This window comes from Lissotriton helveticus, chromosome 7 (genome assembly GCF_964261635.1).
Source record: "Lissotriton helveticus chromosome 7, aLisHel1.1, whole genome shotgun sequence".
NCBI classification, from domain to species: domain Eukaryota; kingdom Metazoa; phylum Chordata; class Amphibia; order Caudata; family Salamandridae; genus Lissotriton; species Lissotriton helveticus.
This window is the reverse complement of record NC_136068.1, coordinates 686,857,027-686,873,745: the sequence shown is the minus strand read 5'-3', so window position 1 is coordinate 686,873,745 and position 16,719 is coordinate 686,857,027. Positions and strand designations below refer to the sequence as shown.

Here is a 16,719-nt window from a genome sequence, read left to right as displayed (position 1 = left end):
GCTCCCGGACCTCTCCGGCTACCTCCTGCTTCAGGGACCGGAAGTCGTCCCTAAGTGAATTAAAGAGACCCTCCAGAAAGGACCTGGTGATGGGTACTTGGTCATCAGCGGCGGTCGGTGATTGTTTGGCTGGTATCGGGGAGGGGGGGTCTCTGCTCCCCTTGGGTTGCGATTTGGCCAGCAGTTCCGGCAGTGTTTGGGATCCCTTCTTCCCTCTTTGCGCCATCTCGTGGGCTGCCCCCAAAGGGTCGTGTTGTAGGCGGCCAGGCAGCTCAGGGCGCCCCCAGCAGCACGGGTCTAAGCAAGCGTTGCGGCGAGGTCCCAATGCAGAGCGCCTCTCTCCCTCCTGTACTGTTGACCGTGATAAGGCCCCACCACTGTCCTCCGTGTTGTGCTAGTCTACAGTGGGCGCGGCTTGACCAGCGCCCTCGCGGGTGTTTTCGGGGCCCGACCAAGCGAGGTGTAGGCCTCAGTCCGCAGCGCCCCACGAAGTGCGCCGGTACCTCTCACGCGGGAGCCTACAGGCCCAGCAGGCGGTCCCCCGCAGTCCCTCGCAGCGTCCCCCGCCGGGGGCTCGACTATGCCCCCCGAGCCTAGCAGAGCCTCTATCTCCGCCCGGGTCCCTCTCACCTCCGTTCAGCAGCTGGGAGCTCGAATCAGCCCCTTGGAGCAGGTCTGAGCAGGCACTGTAGAATCCGCCGCGTCAGATGGGGTCCGGCGGGATCAGGCCGCTGCGCCGTGTCTGGACTCGGCGGCCCCGGCTGTGTCCCTCCAGGTGCTCCCCAGGTATGGCAAGGCTCCGTCGTCCACCGGGGCACACCCAGAGCCCCAGCTCTTCACTGTGCTCTCTTCGACTGCGGCGGTGTTGCGCTGTTCTCTAGGCGCGCCTGGGCCCCTCTGTATCTTGCGAGCGGCCCGGGCTTTTGTTGTTGGAACCCGGGCTCCAGGCCCCAAGCCGGGGGCTCGATTTTGGGCGCACCTGTTGAGCTCCGTAGGTCCCGGTGGAAGTGACCATGCGGCGCTGCACCGCCGCGCTCCGCCGGCCAAAGGATCGCCGCCCGGGACGATACTTCACTCCCCACGTCCGGGGCAGGCGTCAGCCGGGCAATCACCGCTTCTTCTGCAGGCGGGCACTAGCGCGTCGACCCGGGCGCCATTACTGGCAGCGGCGCCTCAGGGTGCAGCAGCTCCCGCTGTGCCAGCCGAGCGGGCTTTCGGCGGTTTCCTCGGCCCCTCAGTAGCGTTGGGTGCTCCCCCGAGTTTGGGCTCGCTGGGGAGAGATATGGGCTGGAAATTCGGCAGAGCGGCGAGATCGGGCAGGGAGACTCGGAACCTGGGTCCGATCACGCCGCCATCTAGGACACGCCACCTCTGTGCATACTTTTAAAATGTTGTCGGTTCACCTGTTCGCCTCGAGGGCACTGCACAAATGGGTGGAACTGACGTCAGCACACAGACGAGGTCTTCTTATGGCTCCGATTACGTCATATGGAGTCATGAGCGGAGCCGTGCCATTGTGACATCCTCATCGACGTGGGAGAGCTAGGGAAATTTTACTCTGTGGAATGCTGGCTCAAGGGTAATGCAAAAGGTGAGGAATCCACAGGCGGCCACTGTATCCACCAGAAAAAGCGTTACCGAAGGTAAGGAACTTGTTCTTCTCACTCTGTCTTGCACGACCAATTAGCTGTGATTGTGTAATAAGATGATCTGTAGCCGAGTGGTATTGATAGATGATTGTTTATTGATAGGTTTTCAAGGTTAAATCAGGTAATCATTTAAGTATCATTCAAGTCTCTCCTAAGCCCCACCAGGAGCAGCTCTCTTGCTACTCAGCCCTCTCTTCCAACTGTCATCTATCCGCCAGGCACACCACACATTCCATATTACCTCAAGATTGGCACTAGCTAGATAGACAGACAGGCAGACATACAGAAATAGATAGATAGAGAGATAGAGAGATAGATAGATAGATAGATAGATAGATAGATAGATAGATAGATAGATAGATAGATAGATAGATAGATAGATAGATAGATAGATAGATAGATAGATAGATTCTTTAAATCACTTACCGGCAAATTACACCCCAAGTGAAGGCAGTTACACTTGTCTGCGATGTGATGACTCCTGGTGTACCTAATGTGATGTAATGACTATTGTTTTGCTTTTGTTCTCTGTAGCATGACACATTTATTTTTTCATTGCAGCAGGAATTTTATTAAATGTTTAGTCAGGATTCAGAAAACGAGCTGCTAATTGCCCTTGTTTGTTACGCCCTTTATACAGGTCTTATGATGATGCGTAGGGTTTAACACTCATTATGTTATTGCATAACTCCTGAGCTTGCAGAACATCTATATGTTGTACTGGGGCCTTGACACTTTGTATGGCCTTCTCTAATGACAATCTGTATCACCAATACTGTGAAATATTCCTTTCTTTCCTAGTTGCTCTGTGCATTAAATACCACAAAAGTAGTCAGGGCCTCATTACAAGTGGGCCATTAATTTGCTGTTCCTGTAAATACACCTGTTTATGAAGGGATTACAATTATAAATTGTGTCAGTTTTATTGCTTCTCAGTAATTCGTAATGCCTTCACTGATGCCAGTAATTAACACTAATGCTGCTAAATATCCCACTATATCCCTATTGTTCTGCTTGGCAACCAATGATTGACTGAATTGCTTAAACTGTACTTGTACCCATTTCCTGTACTACAGTGTTAGTCAGTGCCGAGACATTTAAAGGCATGGGCAAAGTGGTCTCTGTCCCAGGGCCCCAGCCCCAGCTTTTCAGGGGGCTCCCTGATAGACAGAGAGTCTTGCCCTGAAGGCCTTAAATAATTCTTAAACAGATTTTTTTAAATACCCCTTTCCTTTCATTTATGTTTTATTTGTTTGATGTGTGAAAGTCTATTACAGACATTTTGCAGAGAAATGTGTTTCTATTTCATGCAACATCCATTAGAAAAGTTTAATTTTCAGATCAAAACAGGACCTGACATACGATAAATGGGAGGGTGTCACAGAGATTATTTGCGAGCAGCTGCTGTGTTACAATATTGACAACACACAACACTATCCCTGAATATTAGATGTAAACACATTTAGAATCTGGAGGAATGTGCCTGTGCAGTGTCACTGACCTGGCCAAAGAGGGCATGAAAGAGCCAGTGGCGGCTCGGACAGGTAAAAGCGGTGAGTGGGGCAAGGTGGGGGGGGGGGGGTGACGCACCGATGCGACGAGCACAAATTAAGTGGTTCTATTTATGTATTTAATATTACTTAACCCGTTGTCTGTTGATTTCACCACGCCCCACCCCCCCCCTGCCCCGCCTCACCGCTCATACCTGTGTGAGCACTACTGGAGAGAGCTGAAATTGCAGCATAAATTTGAAGCTTTTGCGAATAGGAGCCCCTAAAATACGTTTGGCCCAGGGCCCCAAATAACCTTAAGATGTCTCTGAGTCAGTGTGCCTTGACCCCGAGTGCCAGGAATAAAATGCCCCCGAAATTACAGGTACTCAGTACCAGATAGCTCTTGCCTTTTTAAAGCATTGTCCTAGCTACTTTTCGGAGTGTGAAATACCACCATAATCAAGTTTCAGTGGGCCCCTCGGGCCTCTGGACGCTGGTGTCAATGCACCTGCTGCACCAATGGAGGCTACTTGATGTACTACTTCTGTTTAGTAGTGTTATGCAAATCAACTCTGCTGCATGATGTACCCACACTGCTAAACAACTCTCATGATCCTAAATGATGCCTGGTGTGCCCCGCTCTGAAATCATGCTAATGTAACGCCATATACACGACCTCCTTTCGTATACACGTTCTACTGTATCTATTCTACTGCTGGACCGCGATTCTACACCCTTGTGGCCCGGTTCCACTGCTTCAAAACTACGCAAATAAAAATGTATGGTTAGGTACACGGGCTTGTGGATTTCTCTGTAAAGCAGGAGGGGCCTGTGTGAGTGTAAGCGTCCTGTTTGGGTGGGCGTGCCTGTTTAGTTGGGCGTGGCCTGTTTCGAAGTGCGGGGGCTGCTTCAAGGGAATTATGAAGTCAAGGGCGGGGAGTCGTTGGGTGAGTAATGCAGCGAGGGCGGAGCTCGGTCGTCGAGGCCCTGCCCGCTCCGCGGGAGCTCCGCCAGCCCTGCTGCTCTGAGAGGCGGTGGCAGTACCAGCGCGAGCCCCGGCGGAGGCAGCGCGAGCCGGGAGCTACGGGGTGCTGGGGCTCCAGAAACGGGACTGCGGGAGCTGCAGCTGGGCAAGTCGGCCGTGGCTCATGGACCCGAGCCATGGGCAACACGGCGCACAAGACCCTGCCAGGTATGGGGCAGGGCGGGCAGAGTGGCACACGCGTGGGTGCCTCCTGGTCACTGGAGTACCAGATCCCACGGGACAGTGGCGCCCGGGCAGGCCTGTGCCATCCGGGGGACCCTTCAGCGAACCGGGATGTAGAGCGTCCTGCCCACCGCGAAAGGTGCAACGGTGGCTTCTCCTACCCGTGCAGTCCGAACAGGGTGCGACCCTAGGGTGCTAGGGATGTTTGCACTCGCCTGGTCCTTCAGAGTGTGTCAGCTGGGGTCATTCTCCGCCAACCCTTTTACATATCCGGCTGGACCCCCTCACTGAAGTCTGTAGCGCGGGGTGTCGGGTGTTTATTATAGTGCATTTCGTATAGATAGGATCAGACTCGTCCCCTCCCTCTCCACAGCTTTCAGTGAACAGTGTACTCTTGGGCAGGGCTCGTATGTGAGTTTCGGTTTTGCACGACTGGTTTATGTTCGCTGCTGTGCTCTAATGGTGTGTTGAGTGATGGTGAGAGGGTGCGGGCAGTGTTTGCTGCGCACATCACGCTTACTTCTTCTCTGTCTGAACTCACGCATGTAGTGTTACTTTTACCAGTACTGTCGTCCAAAGGCGTGAGAGTTGAGGATACCTGAATTTTGTGCACGGGGCGTTGTATACCAACCCGGCGATGGAGTCCACGCGTCAGCTATCTTAATTAAGCATTTGTGGTCTGTTGTTGGATAGAAGTGATGCAGTCTGTTTTCTGTACAATTTGACTTCCACTCCCATGTGACACGTTCCACCTGCGGGTTGATTTATTTGCCCTCTTTTGGTGCGATTGGCAGGTGTGATGGGCAGTTTAATCCAATGTCCTTTTCGGTAAATGCCCCAGGCCGAGTGACTGGCTCCACGCAAAGGCTCGAGATGGCAGGTGCACGTGGTGCTAGGGTGCCGGTGCTCTGTCTTTGTATAGTCTGTGGTCCTGAAAAGAGGCACGCGTGTGCCCCGGTGCCTTTCTTGTCCCCTGCTGTGCGCATGTGTTTGTGGACGGCTGCTTTTGTTTGCCATCCTTGTGGCCTCGCCAGGCGGGCGTGCTTTTCGTTTTGTCTGCTTTGGGTGGCGGGTGGGGGGCTCAGGGTGGCCTCGTCTTCCTGTCTTCTTCCGCGGAGCTAGGGAGGAGAGCGAACAGTGACACTGAGAGGCGTGTTTGTGATAGGGTTTCTAGTCTTTGTGTAACGCATATCTGGTAAGTATATCCTAGCACTTTCGAATGCTGATTCTGTTTTTGCACTATGTTGGGCGTTTCTATGTATGTGTCGCCGTGAATAGCTCCAGCCTCCAGGTCAGATATTTTGCTGACCGCTGTCTGCATCTTTTGTTAAGGGGGACGGGAAGCCTACATTGAAGCGATGGGCGGGGCCTAGTCCTCGAGGTCAGTGTTTCTATATATTTCTGTCACTGGGTGTACTTGCGCTGTCAGATCCTTTACTGTTGGTCTGAGGAGTGTACCGGGGAACGAGAACAAAGATGCTTGCCGAAGATCACACAATTGAGTGAAACAGAGGTGCCCTGATTTGAAAGGAGTTTATTTCACTATATTAGAATCCTGTATATGAATACCAATGTGTACATTTGTGCTGCGAAGCGATGAGTGGGACAGCGACCCCCAACTTTGACCAGATATGATCCCAGGCGCAACAGCAAACTGCTCCAGGGCTGGGCATGTTTTGATACTTGTGTGAATCGTCTGAGTTTTAGATCCATCCATATAACTCGTGCACCCAGCACTGACTATCCCTATAGGGCTTACTGAAAGTGACGGCAATTCCTAGACGTTGGTTTTAACTGTGCGGCACCGCTCTACTCGGGAGCAGAGCTGCTTCGATAGGCTAACACAATGCAGACATTTGTCGGGTGTAAGCTGCAGCTTTAACGCAGGTGCCTGCCGTGCTCTTTCATTTCCAAGCGCTAGCACAAAAGGCACTTTGTTGTGTGATACAAATATTCCTGGAATTACCTTTCTAAAAGGGGCCCCGGTGTGGATAGCGGCACGCAGACCCCCGCTCCAGCAGCTTTATAAACATTCATTATTGCTACTGTGCTTTCAGTAACGAGTTGCACCATGTCGGCGCTTTACCGTCCAGTTATTATTAGAAAAATATCAGCTCGTGTGGAGCCTGCTTATGGGAACTTTCCTGACTGAGTGGGCCTGCTTGAGTAGATGGCTTCAATTTAAGGGTCGGTCTGCTTACCGTTCTTATGCAGCCCCACCCCTTTCTAAAACTGGTATTTTTTTTTTTTTTTTTTGGCCAGTCATATAGGTCTCTGTAAATTGAATGGTCGCCTAGCGCCTAAACAAAACAAGCGTGTAGTGCGTCCAGCAGCCACAGTGGCCTACAATGAGTCGTGGCCTTTGTTCTTCGCCAGCGCACGTAGGCATGCGCTTTTTGGGGTCTGCACAATGGGACCTGCGACAGCTGGGGAGCCTCCTTGGCCCCAGGAGGGCAGCGACGACAAATCCAAGGGGCACTGAGACATCTGCTCGCGCAGCTGAGCTCCTGGCACGTGGTCTGCACACTAAAGAGCGTCCCTGCGCATGGAAACCCCAAAAAAGGAACTATTCTGATTGTGTGCAAAGTCAGCTGTCCAGTCGCACAGAAGCAGAGGCCGCAGTTCGACAAATGCCTCTTCACAAAAGGCGGCCTACTTTGTGCGCAGTCAACTGCCTGTTGGTTTTAAGAGTTCATGTATGATTGCAGCGATCTTAATTTTTAAATCGCTTTTATGCAGTTCTATGTTGACCTGTTGACGTACAAGTAATCCCCGTCTGTCCAGTTCCACACAATCAGTTGAATGTTATTAATAGCAAGTTATGTCATTTAAGTGAGAGCGAGTGTCTGTGCACAGTGGCTTTTTTGTATAGTGACACAGTACAGTGGACTCAGTATCAGGGAACTTTAAGAGCTGATTGTGCTCAAATTCGCAGGACGGTACCAAACATTCGGCAAACTACACTACATTAGCTACTGCGTTTGAGGCTGTGGAGTTGGGCCAAATGTTACGTTTGGTTAGTTTATTAGTGCCTGGATATTTCCAATTAACAGCTGTCATAATTCTCCCAACTGGTAGTTATTGTTTGCTGTTCTTTTTTTGGGGGGTGATGGGCTACGACAGAGTGGACTGTTCTCTTTTTTTGTTTTAAAGTATTAAATGAGAAGAAAATGTGTAGGAGCAAGAATCGATCATCTATATGAAACGTTGCTGAACAATTAAACGGTGTAAATAAAAGTATATGTTAACATGGCAAAATATGAGCATGGTATTTTGAAACTGGGGTAAGTGTATGATAAAAAACAGACTTTAGACAGAACAGCAAGCATACTGGACTAAGATCAAAATACCAGAACCAACAGATTGGCATCACACCGAAATAATATATAAACAGTGAATTATAACCATGTCTTTCCTCAGTTTTACATATATAAAAACTGACTTCCTTTCATATTTCAATGTTTCTTCCTGGTCAGGAATGCAGAAAGTGACTTTCTCCAACATAGCAAATGGATAAGTAGAAGGTTCTGTCTAGTTGCTGAACAGTGGTTTCATTATTCCAATAATAGCTTTGATCATACAATTACTCCGATAAATATTCAAAGATTGAAATGAAGGGAGTCATTGAAATGTATATTTTTTGTTGGGGGTGATCTTTTGTTGCTTACATAAAAGCTTGTATTAGTGTGTGTGTTAATGGCATTGATATGCCCATATTTTTTCTTAGCCCCCCCCCCCGAAATTTGGCTCTAGTTGCGCCTCTGGATCAGCGGGATTGAGTCTGAGCCACCACTGCCTTGATTATGACCAACTGGTTAGGTTATTGCTTTTCATGTACAGCCGTTCCAATGTTTCCTCACAGTGTGAGTAATGATAGCTACAGGATTTGTTCATTGGTTCTTTTCTTGATTGGGTGACAAGTCTTATTCATTGAGCAGCCATTGATGTGATGGGTTGTTGAGACTTCTCCACTAGTCAGTGCATTGGTAGTGTGCTGGGTGGGGAGCATCACCTCACAAATAGGATAGTGGTTCTGACTGCAGGTGTCAGACCTAAATTCAACTTGACATGGCACTACTGTGTTGGGGTGAACTCTGAGTGAGGGTTGCATACCCCAATATGACCCTCGGCTTCAACCATAATGATTCATCAAAACGCCTGAGATTTTGGGATAGGCATTATGTAACCATTGTTCCTCCAGAGAAATTACATGGTGGACTGCTTGTCCCACCCTTGATGCGTCAAGAGGTCATGTGGCAAGAAGTGGAACATAACATATGGAAACAAAGTCCCTGGGGTCCTATATTCATTCCTGTCCATACTTTCATGTTGTGGGCTTGCGTGTCTCGTTGTGTTGGATTCCCTCTGCAATTCAGCAGAGCAAATTTGAATAACTCAACTTGGTGATTCTGGTGCTTGCTTGGTGGCAAAAAACCCAGAATGTTACTGGATGGCACTGCTGATGAGGATGTTTGCCCCTACACTGGACATCACTTAACCCAAAAGCACTGTCATTGCATGCTGCCTGATTCTGCTACTAGTGACATATCATGTAGCCACGTGTCAAACCATTAAATCTGTCGGACAAACTGGCCACACTGTTTTGAGTGCTGCAAACGAACATCTTTCAAAAAATGTTTTCACCAGTATCTTCAGAGGTGAGTCAAGGCCACCTTTCACAGCACTGAGAAGTGTGGCCTGCTCCTGCATAGTCCGGCACTAGCTCAAGTGAGATCTTGGACCACAAGGTCTGAGCAGTATGTCAACTTAGTGGTGCGGCCTTTACAGCTGCAAGCAGATATTACATGGGGACCCACCTTCACCTGTGATAAGGAGTGTGGCCTATGACGTCTTGCACTCACAGTTATTTTATCAGCACTGCTGTTCATCCTTAAATGGTCAATGTCTTCAGTGTGTTTTTGGTACCATGTCAGGGGCATTGAGAAACTCTCTAATAAAGATATTGTGAAAGTAAGAGAAGCGCCTAGACTCACTTTACCCAATCTTAGCGCTGGGCACCGGTGGGTCCCCAAAGTGGCATGTCGTCACTTCACAGTTTCAGTTCAGGGAGTATTCCCCATACACGCTTGTGTTGCTGTGGCACAGAGGCTCATAACTTTGGTGGTAGAGCTGTGAGACACGAGGTCATGCCTCATGCTACAGCTAAGTTCTGAAGCCTACTATAGTGCTTTCTTTACATGTGTATTATTGTATGTGGTCTTCTGTACAAGCACAATGCCAAACTTTGTAGACAAGGGTTCATTGTTGCAGATGACCAAGTAGCTTTGTGGCAGCCAGGCCCTGAGTGACGTACATTGTGAACATGTCCACCTGCCAGGGGTGGTGCTGAATGGCTGGTCAGACCTGGTTATTTATCCTAAGGCAGCAGTTGTAACCACATGGATAACTTAGAGCACTTCTTTCCTTAATGCTTTGAGATGTAAATGAGAGAGCACTGCATGGAACGTTCATTGTACTTGTACAAAATGGCCGATCCTTGGGATGTACAAGGATTGAAGCCCTGGTGACTTAACCAGGATGAAAGTTCAAACTCAGCAGTGCTTCGAAGGGTCTGGGGTACGCTAGTACATGCAGTGCTTTAAATCAGCAGACATTTCCCATGGCAGAGCGCCAGTATTTCCATGAGAAATGGCTGTCCATTTAATGTACTGTATTAATGCACAGAAAGTTTTGTGCATACACGTGGGAAAATATTTAAACTTTCTTCTCTACCGCGCATTAGACCTTGGATATGCTTATAAGGCAACAGCGAGTTTTACACGGGTCCGGTCAATTCATGGAAATCCCCTATTACTTCTTTGCTTCTATTTTTGATGTGCAGTTGTATATTGCCCGAAGGTATTGGAGCGCTTTACATGAACATATTGGCATGGGTTTCTTCATAATGTACTGTAGGGCCTTAGTTCTAAATGCACCCTTTCAGGCCATAGAAAAGTCTGCCGTATCAGATTAAGAACAGCATGTCCCTCAAACTATATAATCCGTTCCGCGCATGCTCTGTGTCTTTGTCTCTCTCTGCCGAGGGCTTCTTCAGCCTGGAAGTGGTCCCCCCCACTGCCCCCGCAGATTTGAAGTAGGAATCTACGGAAGCCCGGACATCCAGCGGACAATACGAGGATGCACATGGCCTCCTTGCCCTGAATACATTCTTGACGGATAGCTCCTGATGCTAGAAAAGCCTAAATACCTTTCTAATTCTTTGTAAACATTCTGGAAACCACTGCATTTCCCTGAGGACAGATGGAAATATTCGCTTTCCTGTCAGGAATGAGTTCATTTACCTCTCCTCCAGCCATTTTTTGTATATTTGGACTGATGGGTTATGTTATCTTTTTTTTTTCGTGCTCTGTGGGCGCGTGGCCGAACGAAGCGGTGTTCTCAATGGATGAAATACAAAAATACTCCAGATTAACACACAATCTGAAACTTGAAATACTTATTAACCCAGTGGCAGGCTATCACCCCCCTCTTCTGAATGAGGGTCTTTGTCTGCATAACTGAGGCATTGATTTCTTCTTGTGTACTGTGGCAGGGGCCGTGAGAAGCCTGTCTCCATGCGATTTAATGTGAGAAAAATTCGTGTTTAACATTTGAAGAGGCCGGAAGGGACATGCAGACGTGCGCATGAGCTACCCATGAAATAATTTGTGAAATCTTCAGAATCTTCAAACTTATGTCACAGTATCATTGATAGCTTTGCTGTTTTGCCGAGCATCGTCCCTACTGGATGTTGCCCCAGTCCAAAATCCAATTGCTTCTGCCAGTAGGTTAAGCCTAAATGTCGGGTTTTTATCTAGTTTCTCACGATGGTCTTTAGAAAGCTTCTAAGCACTTCGAGCCCTATCAGTTCAAGTAGCTGCAGCATATGGAGACACCGTGTTCTGCTTGTGGTCCCAGCTTCTTTGGGGAAGCCTTGGTAGGTAATCTGGTCTTCTGCCTCCATGGTCATCTAGTTAGGAAGGCTTGCAACCCTACATGTTGGGAGGTGCTTTCAATTCCCTGCGTACAGAGCCAAGTTGGACTCGTAGAGAAAGGAGTTTTTGGTTTCAGATACCAGCTCTTTTAAGCTTTCCACAATCTTTGGTACATCTTCTTCTGAGGCCCACTTATTGTGGTTAGTATGGCAGGCCAGAATGTGAAATACAGTACAAAAGAGTGTTTATAGCATGGTTGATTCACAATACTTCTTCGTTGTGCTTCTGTGTGCTTTGCCCTTGTTGGGACAGTTTTGGGGTTCAAGTGTTGAAACAATGGAGGGAGAGAGAATGGTGGCTTCCAGCTGTACATTTGGCTACAGCTCACTTTGTGCTATGTAAATTGATCTCAATGTAGTCCAGGTTTTCATCCACAATGCTAATGTATGCCAGTCAAATAGAAAAACAAGCATTTGCAAAGCAAGTAGGTCTCTTCTGTGATATCTTCTGGCTTTACCACTTGTTTTTAGCGACGCTGTACAGTATTATCGATACAGTGCATCATTGCTAAAGAGGAGCAAAAAAGGCATGGGATGTGGCCAGACATATTATTTAGTAGCACTATTACCACGCGACTACAAAATGATGCAGGCCCTTTTTTTTCTTTTTATTTACCAATCCAAATTAGATTGGTGAATAAATAAAAGTAACAGACGGTTATTTTTTTTTTTTAGTAAGTGGAAGCAACACGTAGGGTGTGATAGGGGGCGAAAGAAACACGGATGGCTGGTGTGCAGAAACAACACAGGGTGAAGATGGTGGAAGCAACATGAAGAACTAGGGGAGAAGTACACGACTCAGCGAGAGAGCAACATAGAGCTGTGGAGGAGAAGCACAAGAGCAAATGGAGGAGAAACACATAAGGGCAATCGCATCATAGCACGGTATGGAGGAGAAACACTGGTGAGGGAGATCATGGGGGCCGGCGAGGATGGAGTAAGTATAGCAAAGAATCAACTGAAAAACGCTGGCACTCCCATGGAATGCTTACCCAAAAAGAAAAAAACTGGTGCTTGAAAAGTAAGCAGTGGTAGTACACATGTAATGAGGTCGTGTTCCATGGAGGGACAAAAGTAAGACAGCGATGGAAAGCCACACAAGTTAACAAATAAAAGGCAAGTAAATGAGAGTGACAAAGCTAAACAATGGTGTGCAATAAGCAGTATCTAAGCCCACTGTAAACTGACAGCCGGTCTTTTCGGTCTGTTCTGCAGGTCCTAAAGATGTGTTGGGCAGCTTTCATAACAGTTGCTCCAGCCTCCTGCAGGAGAATCTCCTAGATTGGGGATGTGCTGTTGGGGACTACTAACTTCCTCTAGCGGTGAGCGAGCTTTCAAGGCTTGAGCCAGAGGCCTGGCTCAGGTCAAGGCCCTTTTAAACTCTCAAGCCCATAATGAGCTGAGCTTTAATGTGGCCTTCTGCCTGCCAACCACACTCTACCACCATGCACCAAGAATAAAAAAAAACAAGCACAAACTTTGGTGTTAAAAAGGAGAGAAAGAGGTAGCAATCTAGTGGGTGAATTGCCCAATGTGAAACCATAAAACCTGAGGCCAGCGCTGGCTTTCCCACTTGACCAAATTGTGTGATCCTAGGAAAAATGTATATTTGATAAAGCCTCCTTTTTTTCTTCATTATCACATATCAATGCACCTTTCAATATGTGAGTTTTGGGAGTGCAATGTACAAAATAACCCTGATGCATTTATGTGAAACCCTTCTGCGTGTTAAAGAAATATATTTTTTTATTTTAAAGAGACCGTCATATTTTCACATGATTTTTATTGAATGATTCAGATGCCTATTATTTTCAGGGCTCAGCTCGTGCGTGGGCTCTTAGGGCCAAGCCCACACAATTGGCTCGGGTCTCCCTGTTAATTTGTTAGCTTGCCCACCTCTAAGGTTGAGACACGTCAGGTTGCATTCGAAGCTGGTAAACATCACACAGCAGCTTCCACATGAAAGGTCTTGTGAGACACAGTGGGCCGCATTCGTTTATAACGTACATTATCCATCCTGTGTGCACACTCATTTGTCTATTAGAACGATCTACAAGTTGCAGACGTGTTGAACGTACATCTTGCTTAGACGTGATGTACATCGGAATAATCACAGGGAGTTGTCAGTTAAGTCCTTGTTGTCTTATGTAAGATGTTTAAGATGTTTAATTAACTGATATGTCTAAAAGATGTTAGTCACATAGTAATTGAGTAAACACGTGGGCATCCGATGCAGTCACGGGCAAAGGTTCAGTCCCTGTCCCAGGCACGCCTTTCTTGCAATGAGGACAAAAGAGATTTTTTATTTGACCCTTGTCCCGTCAGTCAGTTTTTAAATCTGTTAATTCAATTCCTTTACTTTCTTCTTTTTCTTCCCTTGAGTTCTCATTAATGCAAAGTATCTTGACATTTGCTGTTGAACGACTGCTGCCCTCCCATGCTTTCTTGCTTTTATTTAATCTGCTTGGTTGAATTAACAACACCTTGTGTTATTGAACATATTCTGGGCTTTCAGACACCCGTTGAGATTGTCATATCTGACAAATACGGGATCCCTAAAATCTGTTTGGCATCATCTTCGCATTCATTACTTTTAAAATGGTCTAAAATTTGATTTTCTTTCAATACTTTATGACGGTACATGTTTATAACAGAGTACGGAGTCATGTAAGATGAATGTTTCAGGATGCATGCCTGTCCCTTTGTGGGCACTTCGGCTGACAATGACAGGTCTATTTTTTAAATAGACTCACTTTCAAATGAGTTGCAGCATGTGGGAACTCATTCATGTTTTTAGAGAAAAGTATTCATGAGCTGACCTATGGGAACCCAGCGAATTCCAAAGCAAGACATTGAGTCTTAATATTTATGTATACTCGTTTTTCTAAAATTATCTTGGGCTGAAGCCGATTGTAATGGTTGCTACATTTGAAGTTTAATTTTTTACCACAGCGCTGGCTATTCATTGTCATTCTTCTGGCAAGCTTTTCATTGTTTGTCTTTTGTGTCACCACTAAACAAGGGAATTGATTTTGGCACTTGTACAGCTGCTGAAACTGACAGGCTTTGGGCTGTATTTAGTCATAAGTATATCCATCAGTGGTACTAAACTCTGGACCTCATTATACGTAGCCCTATTAATTGCTATTTGTGCTGTAATTTCTGTTAATGTACATCTCACAGTTATATATTTTCTGGTAAATATCGTTGGGTCAACCGTGCTGATGTTTATTTGGGGGGGTAGTGGGGAACCCCGGCATTTAGTATGGCAAGTCTCAATATCCACCATGTATTCTCCAAAAATCATAATTGGATGGTATTTATCGCAACCAATAAATTCCGACTTGGCAGAGTCAGATTTACCAGCTATGATATCACTCCAACTACGGGGCGGCTCATATCGGCAGCCTCTAGTAAGACTGCTGGTTAAAGTTGATAGTGCCATAGGGGCCATATGTATCAAGCCGTTTTTGAATCGCAAAGGCCGAAATTCGCAGAATTTCGGCCTTTGCGACTCGCAAACGGCCTTTTAGCATGTTTTGGGATGTATGAAACATTCCCAAAATCTGGAATTGCAAAGTTGTGCGATTCCTTATTTTGCCATAGCATTTAGGGAATCGCAATTTTGCGATTCCTTAAATGCTATGTATGTAGCATTTTTGGCTAGCGAAATATGGTTAAGAATTCGCAAATTACCACCAACTTTTAGTTGATGGTAACTTGCGAATTCTTCAAAAAATGCATATTTTGGCATTTTTTAAGGTGGCATGTGATGCACACACATGCCCATAGGGCATGTATGTGCGCCATATGCACACACATGTACATTTCGGGGGTGCAGCAGGGTGTCTTTGAGACACCCCTGCACCCTTGAAATAATTCTCAAATTGCGATTAGCAAATTGCGAATTCTCAATTTGAGAATTATTTCGCAACCATTCCTATGGGCCTCCTGGCCCATAGGAATGCATTGGAAATTATTCCTTAATTGCGAATTCGCAAAATGCGATTTCGCAAATAAGAAATATTAAGGAATCGCTAAAAAATAGTGATTTTTTTCATACATACCATTTTGCAATTCCTAAATAGCGATTCCTTAAAATTCGCTATTTAGGAAATGCAAAATAGTTTTTTTGATACATATGGCCCATAATCTCTTATTCAAGAAGTAGGTTGATTGTGGGTAAAAGATGTTCTCGGCAGACAAAGATTGCAGTTCTCTTACTATCTACATCTGCTTTTTACATGACCATTCATGACACAAGGTGGTGAATTTGGGTATATTTTGTTATTTAAATGGTCTTTATATAGAATGCTTTGGGTTTCCTACCTTCCTTGCTCAGTAGGTCGTCAGATCAGCTGTTTTTAAATACTGTCTGTTACTCAGGTCAGTGGTTTGTGAAGGCAGTCTGTTAATGGAATTGGGTCAATGACAGTAGAAAGCCAGTGCTTTCCTTTTTTTAGATGAGTTCCGGAACTGTGGCTAAAGAAAGCACCACACAGAACTCTCGGATGACATGATTTCTCTACACTTGCTTCCCTCTCACGCAAGAGCACTCCGGCATGACCACTGTCTGATCAATGTTTATCATTGATCAGTGTGAGAATGGCTTGGATTCTAAAGATACACCTCGGACTAAATCATTACAGAAAGTCTTGTAAAGGAATGGTGGAAATACGGGCTTTTGATCTCACCAAAGTATACTTTTTTTTCTCGACAAGCAACTACTAGAAAGCATTTATGGCTGAAGAAACGTGTTTCAATGTTTAAACTTTATGGTCGTAAATGTAGCTGACATCTCTGTAGTTCCTTCAATGTCTGTAGTTACAGAAGGTGAAAACTCTTCCTTTCAATTATTAGATGCTGGTTTCTTGGGCAGGTTCTCTCTTTTAGGTATTTTTCAATTCTTAAGGACAGGAGTTGCTATTTTTGGGGAACACCACCATGTTCAATAGTGAATAAACACTGTTGCCATTTTACCTGGAGTTCCCAAGGACGGTATAGAGAAGGAAAATAGAATAACTGCATATGAAATATTGGTCGTTCTACATTCGTAAAAACTGCTAGACCATATTTCCTTTTTAACCTAACCTGCCTTGTTGGGGTGTGGAGTAACTGGTCACTGTTGATCGTTATTAAAGCAGTGACAGGTGTTATTTGTGTAGGAAAGTAAGGCTTGGAATGGAGGACTAATTTTTAAGACCTGGCGTCAGCCAAAACCTTTTGTTTCTCATAAAAATATTTTTACAAGGAATATTTACATGGGGCTTTCAGTCAGACTTCTTTATTCATTTACTGGTCTAACGTAGCGTCCTTTACTTTAAGCTTCCACCCTCAACAGCATACTGCAATGACTCTGGAGGAGTTCACTTCAAC

At 46.2% G+C, this 16,719-nt stretch overlaps 1 protein-coding gene across 1 annotated transcript in view; it reads left to right on the top strand.

Moving 5' to 3' along the window:
* Positions 1 to 4,148: 4,148 nt before the first annotated feature.
* Positions 4,149 to 16,719, top strand: part of NEURL1B (neuralized E3 ubiquitin protein ligase 1B) — an 89,918-nt gene continuing 77,347 nt past the window's right edge. The window contains exon 1 of the mRNA XM_078653008.1: positions 4,149 to 4,334. Within this exon, the coding sequence (XP_078509134.1) occupies positions 4,304 to 4,334 (31 nt within the window). The 5' untranslated portion in view covers positions 4,149 to 4,303. The remainder of the gene's footprint in view (positions 4,335 to 16,719) is intronic.